This window comes from Ranitomeya imitator, chromosome 2 (genome assembly GCF_032444005.1).
Source record: "Ranitomeya imitator isolate aRanImi1 chromosome 2, aRanImi1.pri, whole genome shotgun sequence".
NCBI lineage: Eukaryota > Metazoa > Chordata > Amphibia > Anura > Dendrobatidae > Ranitomeya > Ranitomeya imitator.
In genome coordinates, this window is record NC_091283.1 from 393,499,168 (window position 1) to 393,517,371 (window position 18,204).

Consider the following 18,204-nt stretch of genomic DNA (forward strand, 5'->3'; position numbering starts at 1 on the left):
AGACAGAAGCAGAAGACACAGGAGCAGGTCCTGGTGGAGATGTGACACTCTGTACGAAGAAACCCTAAAAAAAAAATCACCACAGGACCTGTGAGGATACAAATACACTGAGGGACATGATCATGTGACTACTGACTCCTCCCCTCCATGTGACTTATCACATGACTGTGACCTCATCACAGGTCCTGTGCGCACAGAACATCCATATATCTAGTGTGCAGCTCTGCAGGTGGAGGTAGGTGCTGGAGATTCCCCATTACTGGGTGCAGGGGACATTAACCCCCTCAGTGCTGAGCCTGTGATAAATTTCTGCATGTCCTATAATCGGACTGTGTGTTATACCGGGGGCAGGACGGGGCCATGACTGGATGTAGTGATCATGTGACGCCGGTAACAGCTCCGGAGATTTCTTACATGGGATCTTTATGATGTTACATCGTCATCTTCTCCCCATTCAGGTCCCTACAATATCGGATCCTCTCAGTGGAGATCTTCTATATAAGAGAATTCTCCTGAGTGACCCTACAAGGATGGATAGGGACAGGGACAAGATGGCGGAGAGGATATTACACCTCACCCTAGAGATCCTCTTCCGGCTTACTGGAGAGGTGAGAGATTCTGATGACGTCACATTACATCATTCTTATCTATGGGAATAACAGATGGACAGAACTGGAGAGGTGAGGACTCTGGAAATGTCTGTAGTGAGGTTTATTAATGTGTCTCTCCATAACCAGGATTACACAGTAGTGAAGAAGACCTCTAGTGAGCGCTGTCAGGCCCCTGTGTCTGAGGGACGGGGAAGACCCCTGAGCCCAATCATAGAGCCTCCACCTCACCCCCTGATACATGAGGACATCAATGACCAGAAGATCCTAGAACTCACCTACAAGATGATTGAGCTGCTGACTGGAGAGGTGACACTGCTGGGAATGCTGGGACATTATACAGTAACGCTATGGAGGGATCGGGGGGATGACGGTATCATTGTATGTGTCAGGTTCCTATAAGGTGTCAGGATGTCACCGTCTATTTCTCCATGGAGGAGTGGGAGTATTTAGAAGGACACAAAGATCTGTACAAGGACGTCATGATGGAGGTTCCCCAGCCCCTCACATCACCAGGTAATAGACAGGACTAAATACACACGGACTATAATTATCTGTATGTAACAAATGAATTCAGTCCTTTATGTGTTTCCTCCAGTTCTATCCAGTGAGAGGACAACACCAGAGAGATGTCCCCGTCCTCTTCTTCCACAGGACTGTAAGAAAGAAGATCCCAATTTCCCTCAGAACCATCAGGTAGATGGAGAGAAGGTGTCATGAAATTTCCTGTATTATGTGTAGATGGCTGTGAAGGTCTTGTGTTCAGTCTTGTTTTATACACCAGTATAAGCAGTGACGTAACTAATATATACAGCTCTGTCAAAAATTAACCCCTTAGTGAAAGAGCCAATTTGGTACTTAATGACCAAGCCAATTTTTACAATTCTGACCACTATCACTTTATGAGGCTATAACTCTGGAATGGATCCTGCTTATTCTGAGATAGTTTTTTTGTGACATATTGTTCTTTATGTTAGTGGTAAAATTTCTTCGATATTGTTTGCTTTTATTTATGAAAAAATGGAAATATGGCAAAAAAAATTTAAATTTTGCAATTTTTAAACTTTGAATTTTTATGCCCTTAAATCAGAGAGACATGTCACACAAAATAGTTAAAAAATAAAAATTTTGGGAACAATTTTTTTTTTGTTAAGAAGTTATAAGGGTTAAAAGTTGACCAGCAATTTCTAATTTTTGCAACAAAATTTACAAAACCATTTTTTTTAGGGACCATCTGTTAGGAGTCGTATTCCCGCCTCTGCACAAGGGGAATCTCGAGCCATCTCCGCTGCTGTCTCCCATTCTTCTCCAGCCACAGTGGAGTCTGCTCAGCAGAGACGTCAGTCCCAGCGTCTAGCTCAGGCTGATACTGGACAACTGGTTACTACTACCCTTACAGGCTCTGTCCTTGTAACCAGCAATGTTCAGCAGCGAGCAGGTCTTTCTGGGACTAAGTCCTGTTTTTCACATACTGACATGCCCATGGGACGACCTCCCATTGGAGATCGGGGGTCACATGCTCAGGTCCTGTTGCGGCTCCTGTTGGTCTATTTGGAAGGTCTTGTAGCACTGCCGCTATAAAAGGTTCGCATGGCCGCTTGGCCATGCGCTAGTGTACACTTGTGAACGTGTGTGTGTTGTTGAGAGAAAGTCGCTTTTTAATTATCCCTTCCCTTGTGTTTGACTGCTCGCGAAAGGTGGATGACTGCTATCTAGCGGCCGACTTTCTATCAGCACTAGAATACACGAAACAGCGTCTATGTGCTGTGACCGCCAGTGCGGCGCCGTGCACTATCACAGTGCTTTTTTAACCCAAGTCTGGGTGGTTAGTGGCGTCCTCCAGTGCGGCACCGCATGCACTCTCGTGCATCTTAATTATTATTTCTGTTACTCTGACACCCAAGTTGAGGTGTCAAGCGCAAGAGGTCTAGTTGTACTCTATCCCGAGTCTTGGGGTAGAGTTCTGTGACTCCTTGCTTATGCTCTTTGTGCAGTACCGCGGCCCTGTGACGCAACAAGGTTTGATTTCTTCATACTGGTTGAAGTTAACCCGTGTGTGAATCCATATTATACCGCCATATAGTCCGTCATTACTGAGCAGCAGGTTCCATCTCTGTACGGTGGACCCCGGGCTGCGAACGCACCTTACACTATCTTTCTAATTATTTGGTGCGTTCCGCTAGCCCTAGCACCATCTCACATTTAAAGTCACTTCGAGGGGTGTTCATGACAAAAAATACACAAAAGTGACACCATTCTAAAAACTACACCCATCAAGGTGCTCAAAACCACATTCAAGAATTTTATTAACCCTTTACGTGCTTCACAGGAAGTGAAGCAATGTGGACGGAAAAAATTTAACATTTAACTTTTTTTTACAAACATTTTACTTCAGAACCAAATGTTTTTATTTTCACAAGTGTAGAAAGAGAAAATGAACCACAAAATTTGTTGTGCAATTTATTCTGAATTTGCCGATACTCCATATGTGGGGGTAAACCACTGTTTGGGCGCAGGGCAGAGCTTGGAAGAGAAGGCGTGCCGTTCGACTTTTTCAATGCAGAATTGGCTGGAATTGAAATCAGATGCCATGTTGTGTTTAGAGAGCCCCTGATGTGCCTAACCAGTGGAAACCCCCCACAAGTGACACCATTTTGGAAACTAGACCCCTTAAGGAACTTATCTAGATGTGTGGTGTGCACTTTGAACCCCCAAGTGCTTCACAGAAGTTTATAACGTAGAGCCATAAAAATAAAAAATCTTTTTTTTCCTCAAACATGATTTTTTTAGCCCGCAATTTTTTACTTTAACAAGGGTAACAGGAGAAATTGGACCATGAAAGTCGTTGTGCAATTTGTTCTGAGTAAGTTGATCCCTCATATGTTCATGGGGACCACTGTTTGGGCGCATGGCAGAGCTCGGAAGGGAAGGAGTGCCATTTTGGAATGCTGACTTTGATAGAATGGTCTGCAGGCGTCATGTTGCATTTGCAGAGCCCCTGATGTGCTTAAACAGTAGAAACCCCCACAAGTGACCCCATTTTGGAAACTAGGCCCCCAAGGAACTTATCTAGATTTGTGGTGAGCACTATGAACCCCCAAGTGCTTCACAGAAGTTTATAACGTAGAGCCGAGAAATTAAAAAATCATATTTTTTCCACAACAATTATATTTTCACCCCCAAAGTTTTACTTTCACAAGGGTAACAGGAGAAATTGGACCATGAAAGTTGATGTGCAATTTGTCCAGAGTATGTTGATACCCCATATGCGGGGGGACCACTGTTTGGGCGCATGGCAGAGCTCGGAAGCGAAGTAGTGATGTTTTGGAATGCAGACTTTGATGGAATGGTCTGCGAGTGTCATGTGGTGTTTGCAAAGCCCTTGATGTGCCTAAACAGAAGAAATTTCCCAAAAGTGACCCCATTTTGGAAACTAGATCCCCCAAGAAGCTTATCTAGATGTGTGGTGAGCACTTGGAACACTCAAGTGCTTCACAGAAGTTTATAACGCAGAGCCGTGAAAATAAAGTATTTTTTTTTCACAATAATTACGTTTTAGCCCCCAATTTTTTTTATTTTTTCCCAAGAGTAGCAGGAGAAACCGGACTCTAAAAGTTGTCCAATTTATCCTGAGTACGCTGAAGCCCCATATATGGGGGTAAACCACTGTTTGGGTGCACGGCAGACCTCGGAAGTGAAGGAGCACCATTTGACTTTTTCAATGCAAAATTGGCTGGAATCAATGGTGGAGCCATGTCGCGTTTGGAAACCCCTTGATGTATCTAAACAGTAGAAACCCCCAATACTAACGCCAACCCTAACCCCAACATATCCCTAATCCCAACCCTAACCATAATCCTTATCACAATCCTAACCCCAACACACCCCTAACCCTAAGCATAACCCTAACCACAAACCTAACCATAATCCCAACACACCCATAAATCTAATCCCAAACCTAACCCTAATCCCAAGCCTAACCCTAATCCCAAACCTAAAGCTTCTTTTACACTTACCGGGGTTTTTGCGGTCCGTTATTTAGGGCCTTTTTTGCAGGCTGTATTGCCGCAATTTCCACGGTCTGCCGCAATAACGGACCGAAAAAACTTGCGGATCGCCGTTTTTGAGGTTTGCAATACTATGGAAAAGTATTGGGGGAAAAAACGGCGGTCTGCAAAACCGGAAGTCACAGTGCACCGCAAAAACAACCTTCCGTTGTTTTTGTGGCCCCATTGAATTACAATGGGGGCCATGACTTCTAATCCTAACCCTAATTTTAGCCCCAACCCTAACCCTAACCCTAATGGGAAAATGGAAATAAATACATTTTCTTTATTTTATTATTCTTCCTTAACTAAGGGGGTGATAAAGGGGGGGTTATTTACATTTTTTTTTTATTTTGATCACTGTGATAAACCCTATCACAGTGACCAAAATGAACAGGAAAAATCTTCCTATTGTTGCCGGGTGCCGGCCAGGAGATCTCAGCAGGTGCACTGCGCATGTGCCCGCTATTTTTTCCCCGGATAAAGATGGCGGAGCCCACTGGAGGAAGCAGGAGGGCCGAGGAGCACCAGGAGGTACCGGGGGGATCGGGAACCCTATTTCTCTCTCTCCTCTGATGTGCGATCACATCACAGGAGAGAGAAATTAAATTGCACATCAGACTTTTTGCGGCTGCCGCCGGCAGCCGAGACCCCAGAGAAAATCCGACTCTGGGGGCGCTATACACTTTTTCCACAGCGCCGTTAATTTAAGTGCCCTTAACTACCGCTGTTAAAAGGCGTATTGGCGGTCGTTAAGGGGTTAAGAGACCACTGCAAAATTTTCAGTTTGTCTGATTTTTCTCTTTATAGGTATATTTTTGAGTAAAATGTAAATTGTTCTTTTATTCTGTAAACTACTGACAACATGTCTCCGAAGTTCCAAGCAATAAACTTTTGTATTTATTTTCTGAAAGTGAGAAATGGTCAAAATAACAAAAAAATGCATTGCTTGCAGACCACAAATAATGCAAAAAATAAACAAGTTCATAATCATTTAGAAACAACAATATTAATGTTTTAACTCAGGAAGAGTTCAGAAATCAATATTTTGTGGAATAACCATGATTTTTAATCACAGCTTTCATGCGTCTTGGCATGCTTTCCACCAGTCTTTCACACTGCTTTTGGGTGACCTTCTGCCACTCCTGATACAAAAATGTAAACAGTTCTTCTTTGTTTGATGGCTTGTGACTATCCATCTTCCTCTTGATTACATTCCAGAGGTTTTAATGGGGTTCAGGTCTGGAGACTGGGCTGGTCATGACAGGAATTTGATGTGGTGGTCCTACAACCACACCTTGATTGACCTAGCTGTGTAGCATTGCGCATTGTCCTGCTGGAAAAACCAGTCCTCAGAGTTGGGGAACATTGCCTGAGCAGAAGGAATCAACTCTTTTTCCAGGATAACCTTGTATGTGGCTTGATTCATACGTCCTTTACAAAGATTAACCTGCCCAATTCCAGCCTTGCTAAAGTATCCCCAGATCAACACCTGGTCATCCAATGGTTAGACGGAGACCTGGAGAGGCATACAAGCCACAGTGTCTTGCACCCACTGTGAAATTTGGCGTAGGATCGGTGATGATATGGAGATGCTTCAGCAAGGGTGGAATTGGGCAGGTTGTTCTTTGCGAAGGACGTATGAATCAAGCGGCATACAAGGTTATCCTGGAAAAACAGTTGATTCCTTCTGCTCAGGCAATGTTCCCCAACTCTGAGGACTGTTTTTTTTTCTTAAAGGGAACCTGTCACCCCCCTCAGGCGTTTGTAACTAAAAGAGCCACCTTGTGCAGCACTAATGCTGCATTCTGACAAGGTGGCTCTTTTATTTATGATGCCTGCACACGCTGAAATAAACGTTTATAAAATGTGCCCCCCTCATACCCTGAAACCGTCCCGGGGGCGGGACTTTCCTTCCTAATCAGACGCAGCACAGCCGTCACTCCGGGCCTGTGCGCGCCGGGCGCCACCTCCTCTCATTGCATTATCGTCCCCAGTGCATGCGCTGTAAGTACAAAGGGCAGCGCAACTGCGCATGCCCCCCCAAAAAACTTAATGCGCAGGCCCCGGGGACGATAATGCTGCAAGAGGAGGCGGTGCCCAGCGCGCACAGGCCCGGAGTGATGGCTGTGCTGCGTATGATTAGGAAGGAAAGTCCCGCCCCCGGGACGGCTTCAGGGTATGAGGGGGCACATTTTATAAACATTTATTTCAGCGTGTGCAGGCATCATAACTAAAAGAGCTACCTTGTCAGAATGCAGCATTAGTGCTGCACAAGGTGGCTCTGTTAGTTACAAATGCCCGAGGGGGGTGACAGGTTCCCTTTAATTTTTGGCAGAGCTGTATGTGTGTATACATATATATATATATATATATATATATATATATATATATATATATATATACAGTGGGGCAAAAAAGTATTTAGTCAGTCAGCAATAGTGCAAGTTCCACCACTTAAAAAGATGAGAGGCGTCTGTAATTTAAATCATAGGTAGACCTCAACTATGGGAGACAAACTGAGAAAAAAAAATCCAGAAAATCACATTGTCTGTTTTTTTAACATTTTATTTGCATATTATGGTGGAAAATAAGTATTTGGTCAGAAACAAGCAATCAAGATTTCTGGCTCTCACAGACCTGTAACTTCTTCTTTAAGAGTCTCCTCTTTCCTCCACTCATTACCTGTAGTAATGGCACCTGTTTAAACTTGTTATCAGTATAAAAAGACACCTGTGCACACCCTCAAACAGTCTGATTACAAACTCCACTATGGTGAAGACCAAAGAGCTGTCAAAGGACACCAGAAACAAAATTGTAGCCCTGCACCAGGCTGGGAAGACTGAATCTGCAATAGCCATCCAGCTTGGAGTGAAGAAATCAACAGTGGGAGCAATAATTAGAAAATGGAAGACATACAAGACCACTGATAATCTCCCTCGATCTGGGGCTCCACGCAAAATCCCACCCCGTGGGGTCAGAATGATCACAAGAACGGTGAGCAAAAATCCCAGAACCACGCGGGGGGACCTAGTGAATGAACTGCAGAGAGCTGGGACCAATGTAACAAAGCCTACCATAAGTAACACACTACGCCACCATGGACTCAGATCCTGCAGTGCCAAACGTGTCCCACTGCTTAAGCTAGTACATGTCCGTGCCCGTCTGAAGTTTGCTAGAGAGCATTTGGATGATCCAGAGAAGTTTTGGGAGAATGTCCTATGGTCTGATGAAACCAAACTGGAACTGTTTGGTAGAAACACAACTTGTCGTGTTTGGAGGAAAAAGAATACTGAGTTGCATCCATCAAACACCATACCTACTGTAAAGCATGGTGGTGGAAACATCATGCTTTGGGCCTGTTTCTCTGCAAAGGGGCCAGGACGACTGATCCGGGTACATGAAAGAATGAATGGGGCCATGTATCGTGAGATTTTGAGTGCAAACCTCCTTCCATCAGCAGGGGCATTGAAGATGAAACGTGGCTGGGTCTTTCAACATGACAATGATCCAAAGCACACCGCCAGGGCAACGAAGGAGTGGCTTCGTAAGAAGCATTTCAAGGTCCTGGAGTGGCCTAGCCAGTCTCCAGATCTCAACCCTATAGAAAACCTTTGGAGGGAGTTGAAAGCCGTGTTGCCAAGCGAAAAGCCAAAAACATCACTGCTCTAGAGGAGATCTGCATGGAGGAATGGGCCAACATACCAACAACAGTGTGTGGCAACCTTGTGAAGACTTACAGAAAACGTTTGACCTCTGTCATTGCCAACAAAGGATATATTACAAAGTATTGAGATGAAATTTTGTTTCTGACCAAATACTTATTTTCCACCATAATATGCAAATAAAATGTTAAAAAAACAGACAATGTGATTTTCTGGATTTTTTTTTCTCAGTTTGTCTCCCATAGTTGAGGTCTACCTATGATGTTAATTACAGACGCCTCTCATCTTTTTAAGTGGTGGAACTTGCACTATTGCTGACTGACTAAATACTTTTTTGCCCCACTGTATATATATAGTGATAGGATGACTTGCTCAGCTCTCAGAGGTAGACACAGCATTAAATACGGCATAAACCATTGCAGGATTTAACAAAATAAACACTGCCTTTCTAGCATAACAGCAAAACAAAAGAGAACTTATAGCACAGTCTATATGCCTACAGGATTCACCCACTCAGGTTTCTGTAAACTTCAGCTCCCACTGGAGCTACCGACTGGAGGCATTCCTGTCTCCAAACACATAACAGAAAAAAACAAAGTAGCTAGACATTTAACTTCACCAACCACACCACTGGGGAGGAGATATGGTGAGTGGCTATCCCACCCATCTCTTACAACCACTCACAAAAAAAACAACAACCCTGTCATGGTTGATTAACACCTCAGTACATAAAATGTTGGAGAGAAACTTCTGTATTTTACGTCATGGAACATACAGTAGCAACCTTCATGACACATATCTCCCCTCACATACAACGCCAGTGACCCAGTCACATATCACCCCCCACTGGCCAAAGTCGGGAGTTTTGGCAACTTTAAACATCAAACGGGGAAATCGGGAGAGAGCATCCGTATTACCGTGTAACTTCCCAGGTCTATACTCTACGTGGAAACTAAAGCCCTGGAGGCCTAAAAACCCTTACCCATCATTTCCCATAACCATCTCAGAGGCACATGATCTGACACTAGTTTAAACCTATGACCTAGTAGGTAATACTTCAGCATATCCACTGCCCATTTTATAGCTAAACACTCTTTCTTGACAATGGCCTAGTTTTTCTCACAGGAAGAGAGCTTCCAGCTCAGATACAGGATGGAATGTTCTTCCCCATTTGTTTCTTGAGAAAGTATTGCTCCCAACCTGACTTCTGAAGCATCCATCTGGACCACGAATTCTATGTTAAAGTCCGGTGCGACCAGGACTGATTGTTTACACAGAACCCGCGTCTCAGCAGTCCATTTGGCCATCATTGATTTGGTGCCTTTAAGGAGATCCGGCAGTGGTGCCGCAATTATGGAGAAATTTGAGATAAACTGTGGGTAATATCCCACAATTCCAAGAAACGCCCTCACCTGCTTCTTGGAAAGCGGTTTCGGACACTTCTAAATTGCCTCGACCTTGTTTATCTGTGGCTCGATTTTGCCTCTCCTGACAACATAGCCTAAGTTCTTGGCCACTTCCTTTCCTATGGCACATTTTTTTCGTATGGTAACCCTCGCTGAATACCACAATATCATCAAGGTAGGCTACTGCATACTTTTTATGCGGAGCTAGGATCCGATCCATAGACCTCTGGGAGGTAGCTGGGGCCCCCTGCAGTCTAAAAGGCATTCTGCTGTATTGAAAATAACCATAAGGTGTAGAGAAAGCCATCTTTTCCTTGGATCGCTGGGACATGGGGATCCTCCAGTAGCTCTTTGTAAGGTCAAGTGTTGTAATGTACCTAGCAGGTCCGAGTCTCTCAATGAGTTTGTCAACACAGAACATCGGATACATGTAAAAACGGGACACCTTATTCAGCCTGCATTAGTCGTCACAAAACCGCCACTCACCATCGGGCTTCAACACGAGGACGATGGGACTTGACCATCCACTTTGTGACTCATCTGCCGAGGTCTGGCATTCTCTTCACCTCATTTGATATTACCTCACGGCGTCCTTCAGGAATTCTATAGGGCTTAAGGTTAGGGCTTTGTCTGTACATAGTGATTGAAGTATACAGTACCAAGTACTGCTCAACTAAGAGGGTGGTGGCCCACTCTAGCACAGGGGCCCACTGGAGGATTTTCCAGTTCTGTGGGCCAGTTCAAGCCCAGGGGTGAATAGAAATGTGAAATTGATCCTCCCAGCAGTGTTGTTTTGTTTGAACCAAGATTTATGAGAAAAGATTGATATACTAAGATGATATGGAATGTTTTCTCACAATCGCCAGGTTCATTTACTATTGTTTGTGTATTTAAATAATTTCATACAACTTCTCCATCTGTCTGTGACTTTTATAATCTTTGTTTCAGGGTGAAGATCTGCCCCATATTAATACTATAGAGACATATGTGAGGGGTGATGAGCGGTGTAAAGAGGAGATTTCCACATTTGACTACCCAGGTGAGTAGTGACCACTAAATGCTGAGAAGGCACATATTCTTTTTAGTCTTTGGATGATATAATTATGTGTAGAATTTTTTTAGAGTCTGTTGCACAGAGTGTGTTTATCTGAATTTTACACGAAAAGATTTAATCGCTTAAAAAAAAAACACTGTTTCACACTATTTTGTATGGTTCTCTCTTCTGTGTTCAGAGTCTTGTGTAACACCGGACACTGTGCTCAGTGGATGTCTCTAAATTCACTTTTGAAACTTGTCAGTGTGAAGGCAGAAACATTACCAGTGAGCCACTCGATGCACTGTCATGTACACGCCTCAGTAACTTTCTTCTTTACAAGCATAATATTCCAGTATATAAATGGCAAAATTGTATTTAAAATGGTAAAAAGCTCATCATGCAGAACTATCAAAACACAGCGAGACCCCATAATAAATGGGACCGCTCTGCTTCTGTTTTGAACATGAATCCTGTTTTCTTAATCCTAAAATAGATCAGAAAAAAGAAAACTCCCAACCAAAAGTGTGAACACGGCCTGTGGCCTCCTTCCTTTTTTTACTATATAAAACACGTACATGAAAAAACGGCATCGGGGTCATCATTGTTTTCCATCAGTGTGTCATCCGCGTGTCTGTTCTTACCATCAGAGTGTTATCGGTGTTTTTCCAATACATATAAAGAAATAAATTACAAAAGCTTCTCCTATACTTATGCTAAATGCGGATGACATCTGTGTGCTGTATGTATTTTTCATAGAAATTGCATTGGCCCTTGTCATTCGTGGTGCTGGAAAAAACAGACCTGTGTCCGTGTGTGTAGCACAGACACGCTGCTCATGAAAAAGCACAGACATGTGCATAGCACCATAGGTTACAATGGGTATCAATTTTTTAGTGTAGCTACATTGTTGGAGACACTTTATTCTTACTAACAGTTTTTCACCCCATCTGTATTGGGCCTTCAAGGGGTAGAAGGGATAGTCAACGGTGAGTGGGGGCGCCATCTGCACAGGAATAGGGTGCCATCCTCCGCTGATCGGTAGGGCGATTTCAGTTATAGATTAGGGTCAGGCACCCCCTTCGGCCGTTCCTATCTAGTGCCTTTTTAGTATTTGTTATTTGGTGATGGTATTGGTTTGATTTGCACTGGTTGTTAACTTTTATTATTCAATCTAAAATTATCTTTTAATATAGTGATTTCGTTGGGGTCTTTTTCTGTGAATTCGGAAAATGACTTTGCCTTTAACACTAGAAGTCCCAGAGAGGGGTCATTTAACCTTTGGAACCTTTGGAGCTCGAAATTTCTGGGACTTCTAGTGTTAAGGGGGTGCCTATGTTGGGTCTGTGTGTCAATTTTTTTTTTTTTAGTTATTTATTTATTTGTACTGTTTCAAGAGCAGTGGTATTTTTATTTTAATGTCATCATAGCTGCATGAGGGCTTCTTTTTTTTCAGGATGAGTTGTATTTTTCAGTGGCAGGATTTGGGGTACATGTAACTTAACTAAATTATTAACTCTTTATATGAAGAAATAGGAAAACAACAGCAATTCTGTTGTTTTTTTTGTTTTCAGTATTTCACTATTCACATGCTGCACATTTAAGGCATTACCCAGTGGCGTATCCAGGAAGGGGGGGCAGCCGGGCACAGCTGACAGGGGGGCGCCAGTGGGCCACCTGATGATGCGGTGGTCCAAGGAGGCTCCTTGTCGAGTCATAACCGGGGGTCGGCAGGGGAGGGGGAGCGGGGGCTGTCTAATTATACTCACCTACTCCTGGCGCGGTCCCTGCAGGTCCCTGCTTCCCCAGAGCCGGCAGCTTCTTTCTGTAGTGAGCGGCACATGGTACCGCTCATTACAGTAATGAATATGCGGCTCCACCTCCCATAGGGGTGGAGCCGTATATTCATTACTGTAGTGAGCGGTAACTGTGATGGCTCAATACAGGAAGGCGCTGGGGAAGCAGGGACCGCGCTAGGAGCAGGTGTTTATAACGGGGAGGGGGAGCACAGCGCGATATTCACCTGCTCCTCGTTCCGGTGCCGCTCCGTCTTCAGCATCTTCTGCAGTGACGCTGAGGTCAGAGGGCTCAGTGACGTGGTTAGTGTCTGTCTGAACATCAGTGCAGAAGACGCTGAAGATGGAGCGGCGGCTGGAATGAGGAGCGGTGAATATTGAAAGTGCTGGAGGCCTGAGCGACGGAGAGGTGAGTATGTAATTTTTTTTTATCGCAGCAGCAAATGGGGCAAGTGTCTGTATGGAGCATCTTATGGGGCCATAACGTTTGTGCAGCACTGTATGGGGCAAGTGTCTGTATGGAGCCATAATCAATGTTTGTGCAGCAGTATATGGGGCAAGTGTCTGTATGGAGCATCTTATGGGGCCATAATGTTTGTGCAGCACTGTATGGGGCAAGTGTCTGTATGGAGCCATAATCAATGTTTGTGCAGCACTATATGGGGGAAGTGTCTGTATGGAGCATCTTATGGGGCCATAATCAACGTTTCTGCAGCACTGTATGGCGCAAATATCTTTATGGAGCATCTTATGAGGCCATAATCAACGTTTCTGCAGCACTATATTGGGCAAATGTGTCTATGGAGCATCTTATGGGGCCATTATTAACCTTTATGCAGGATTATATGGGGCTCCTGACTCAATATGGATATTCAAAAATGCTTAACCTACTGATGTCTCAATTAATTTTACTTTTATTGGTATCTATTTTAACATTATGGGGATTCAGGAATGTACCTTGGCTTGGTCATATAGTTTCAATAGAGTTAAGATTCAAATGGGGGAGGTTTGGGAGGGGGGCGCCAAACTGATCCTTTGCCCTGGGTGCAGGAAAGGCTAGATACATCTCTGGCATTACCTTTATTCTGTAGGTCCGCGAAATTATGGCAATAGCAAATTTATATAGTTTTATTTGTGTTATACTAATTTTGTACAATAAATAATGTGCAAAAAATAATTATTTATTTTTGTGTCGTCATAATCTGAAAGCTAGACAGTTTATAATTTTCCATCAACATAAATGAATGACAGCTTTGTGTGAGAAGCTGAAGTTTCACTGGTGTAATTTTCTGGTATATATCACATTTTCATCATGTTATATGACATTTTGGGGGGAAATGGATTGTTCAAAAGAAACAGCAATTCTGAAATTGTTACTTTAGCAGGACAAGCTGTAGTTTTCACTGGTGCCATTTCTGGGTACTAGTGATGAGCGAGTATACTCGTTGCTCGGGTTTTCCTGAGCACGCTCGGGTGGTCTCCAAGTATTTGTTAGTGTTCGGAGATTTAGCTTTCATCGCGGCAGCTGAATGATTTACAGCTATTAGCCAGCTTGATTACATGTGGGGATTCCCTAGCAACCAGGCAACCCCCACATGTACTCAGGCTGGCTAGTAGCTGTAGATCGTTCAGCTGCCGAGATGAAAACTAAATCCTAACAAATACTCGGAAACCACCCGAGCGTGCTCGGGAAAACCCGAGCAACGAGTATACTCGCTCATCATTACTGGGTACAGACAACTTTTTGGTAACTTTTGATTTATTTTTTTTTAAGACTATATTAGCAAAATCTTGCAATTCTGTTGTTTTCTGTATTTCTTATTCTTATGACATTCACCATGGAGCATTAATACAGTATCATTTTAAAGCACAAGTTAATTGCATTGCTTGTGCAACAGATTGGTTTTGGAAATAAATTCTGTTTGCCTTCTATTCTATGCAAGTTATTCCTCGTGAGCCATCAAGCACCATTTTTTTTCAATGGCACAGAACTCCATCGTGTTAATATATATGAACAGCTGACAACAGGTTGTGAGAGAAGGGAGAGGATGACAGACAGTGTGTGGGTGAGGTTATGGTAAACAACCTTAGAAAGTTGAGAAGGAGGAGCTTAGCTTGTGCTGTGCTAGTTCATGTGAAATCAAAACATACCATGTAACCAGCGCTGGGGAAACGACCCCAGAGGGAAAATGTAGAAACATCAAAGAGAAACATCAAAGAAAAAAATAGTTATGAGTGTTTCTGATAAAAGGAAAGTTCAATGCTAAAAACCGATAAGAGCAACTTGATTAACTACAGAAACTTAATAACGTGTAGTTACTGATTGTTTTTGCCCTCAAAGGTGCTCATAGCCTTTAAGATGGGTGAACAATGAAAGAACCAGGGACTGGCAACAATGGCTTACAGAGGACACTGCTGCAAATTTATTTTCATATCCCCCAGTGCTCCCACATTTACATATTCATGATGGAAGCCAATGTTTCCATTGGCTGCCATCATGTATAAAAGCATATAAAGGACTTGTTCTCCTTTCCTGTATTCACTACTTAGGGTCTCCTGTGTGATGTATATGCTGCAGCCCTACTGTTTACTATGCAATGTAAATGCTCGAGCCCCAGTGTCTCCAATGTGATGTATTTGCTGCAGCCCCAGTATCTTCTATGTGATGTATACTCAGCAGTCTTGGGGTATTTTGCATGATGTATATACAGCAGCCTCAGTGTCTCCTCTGTGATGCATACATCTGTTTTGGCATCTCCCATGTGATGTATATGGCAATCTCAGTATCTCCTATGTGATGTATACAGCAGACAACCCACTGCTTGAATTCTATAAATGTAACATGCACAGTGATGAATTTCCCACTGCTGGGAGACATGAAGTGTAATATACATCTGTGTTCAGTACAACTTTCTGCTGTGAGTTCTTTATAAAACTTATCACCAGAAAGAGTTGATTTTGCTTCAGACTGACTCAAACCTGGAAAAGCAGTTGTGAGTAGCAACATCATCAATACAATCTAATATCACAAGCTTCACCAAATAGAAGCAGTTCTAGATATTACATTAGGGGTGAGTTAATTAAATGTTTGACCAAATATAGCAAGATAAATTTAAAGTTGATAGTTTTGTATGGCCCCCGAATGATGGCATAAATATCCACATGGGTCTTGGCAGAAAAAAGGTTCCCACCCCTGATATAACTGGTAACGATTGGTGACAGGCAGAGTGAAACATGAACCTATAGAAAATTTGAATCCAACAGAGAAGTGAAAAATTGAAACGGCACAACCAGGTGGCCCAACATCATCATCTTATAGTCCCTACTTTTTGCTCTACTTTCTTTGTCAATTGATTTGTATTACAATTTGTATGAAAATATATGATATTACTATGATTTGATTGCATAGTTATTGGAAAATAATAAAATCACTTTTATTCTTGGCAGGTGACTGTACCAGGAGCTCAGAGGGACATCTGATATTTTCAGATCTTGCAGCAGATGATCATGGTATTACAACAGATACATATGAAGAAGATGCCATTATCTCAGATATACCTCAAGCCCTTCTCAGAACAAATCTTTCATCTGATCAGTTTCAACTGGTCCTTTCTTCTGCTTCAATGACCGATATGCAAAACAAAAGTCATAAATGGACTGTTGAACATGAAATAGATCTTATAGAGGAGAAACCATTTTTATGCTCAGAATGTGGGAAATGTTTTATACAGCAATCACAGCTTGTTGTACATCAGATAAATCACACACAGGAGAAGCCATATTCATGTTCAGAATGTGGGAAATGTTTTAATAAGAAATCACATCTCGATACACATCAGAGAATTCACACAGGGGAGAAGCCATATTCATGTTCAGAATGTGGAAAAAGCTATAATGAGAAATCTAAACTTGTTATACATCAGAGAATTCACACAGGAGAAAAGCCATTTTTATGTTCTGAATGTGGTAAATGTTTTATACAGAAGTCACAGCTTGTTGTACATCAGAAAACTCACACACAGGAGAAACCATATTCATGTTCGGAATGTTTGAAATGTTTTAATGGAAAATCAGATTTTGTTAGACATCAGAAAATTCACACGGGGGAGAAGCCATTTTTATGTTCAGAATGTGGGAAATGTTTTAATGGGAAGTCAGATTTTGATAGACATCAGAAAATTCACACAGGTGAGAAGCCATTTTTATGTTCAGAATGCGGTAAATGTTTTAGAAAGAAATCAAATCTAGTTGTACATCAGAGAATTCACACACAGGAGAAACCATATCCATGTACAGATTGTGGGAAATGTTTTTTTCAGAAATCACATCTTGTGAAACATAAGAGAATTCATACGGGGGAGAAGCCATATTCATGTTCAGAATGTGGGAAATCTTTTACAGAGAAAACAAATCTTGTTAGACATCAAAGGATACACAAAGGGAAGTAGTGATTTTCTTTTTTATTAGCATTTTATTGAAAAAGTGTAAGAAAAAAATACAAGTTATAGTAAAGTCACACATCTAAACGAAAAAGGGGAAATCATTTAGAGCATTAGATGATTATTAGAAAATGTATACAATTACCAATGATTATTTGTTATTGAGAAGCAAATTAGTATCCATATAATACACCTGTGTAATGAACCATACACATAAAATATTTAACATTTACATACACAGGTTGTCTGATGCCTCTCTCTTGATGTGATATCGGCAATGGAGCGATGTTGCTATACATAATAAGAACAGCTGTCATTCAACAACTAGCTGGTCTTTTAAATATAAATATTGTGTATATAATAACAAAGTCTGTAATAGGGCTTACCATGTCTGTTAAAATCATTGAGATGCAGTGCAAGATCTGTAGGTGCCAGTCCAGTCGTAGATCATCAACACTCAATGTAGATTTAGTTAGGGAGAACGGCACATCCACATTGTTTAAAATATCAAATTTTCTTTATTAGAATTCTATTAAAAAGATGTAACAGATATTCACCATGAGTAACAGACTGGTGTTTTTCTGGCAGACAAAGTGTCCTTAGTCATAGTCTAAACACACTGAATTATGGGAACATATTTAAGAACAACATTGTCCAGTCAGATGTGATTACAATTTAACCCCTTAACGACCACTGATACGCCTTTTAACAGCGGCAGTTAAGGGTACTTATTCCTCAGGTCAGCGCCCCTTTTTATCGGCACTGAGAAATAAGGATTTAGCGCCCCCGTAGAACATGATTTGGGTCAGTTTTTACCGTCCCCAGGGTTGTGTTGCCGTTATTCATCGAATAATGGCAACCACCAAAAAACAGAATGATTTTCCATTTATTTCTCTCTCCTCTGATATGATCTAGCATCACAGTAATCAAAATAAAATAAATAGTAAATCACACTCCCCCTTATCATCCCCTTAGTTAGGTAAAAATAATAAAAGTAAATTTTTTTTGCCATTTTTCCATTAGGGTTAAGATTGGGGTTAGAGCTACGGTTATGGTTGGGCTAGGGTTAGGGTTGTGACTAGCGTTAGAGCTAGGATTAGGGTTGTGTTGGGGTTATGGTTGTGGTGTTGGGGTTAGGGTTGGAGTTAGGTTTGTGTTGGGGTTAGGGTTGTGTTGGGGATACGGTTGTGTTGGGGTGTTGAGGTTAGGGT

The 18,204-nt window shown here is 42.2% G+C and overlaps 1 protein-coding gene across 1 annotated transcript in view; it reads left to right on the plus strand.

The window, feature by feature from the left end:
- LOC138666656 (zinc finger protein 850-like) overlaps positions 1-17,229 on the plus strand; it is a 150,997-nt gene extending 133,768 nt beyond the window's left edge. Inside the window, exons 22-25 of the mRNA XM_069754846.1 lie at positions 1,007-1,124; positions 1,207-1,304; positions 10,674-10,764; positions 16,002-17,229. Of these exons, the coding sequence (XP_069610947.1) occupies positions 1,007-1,124; positions 1,207-1,304; positions 10,674-10,764; positions 16,002-17,002 (1,308 nt within the window). The 3' untranslated portion in view covers positions 17,003-17,229. The remainder of the gene's footprint in view (positions 1-1,006; positions 1,125-1,206; positions 1,305-10,673; positions 10,765-16,001) is intronic.
- The last annotated feature ends 975 nt before the right edge of the window (positions 17,230-18,204 follow it).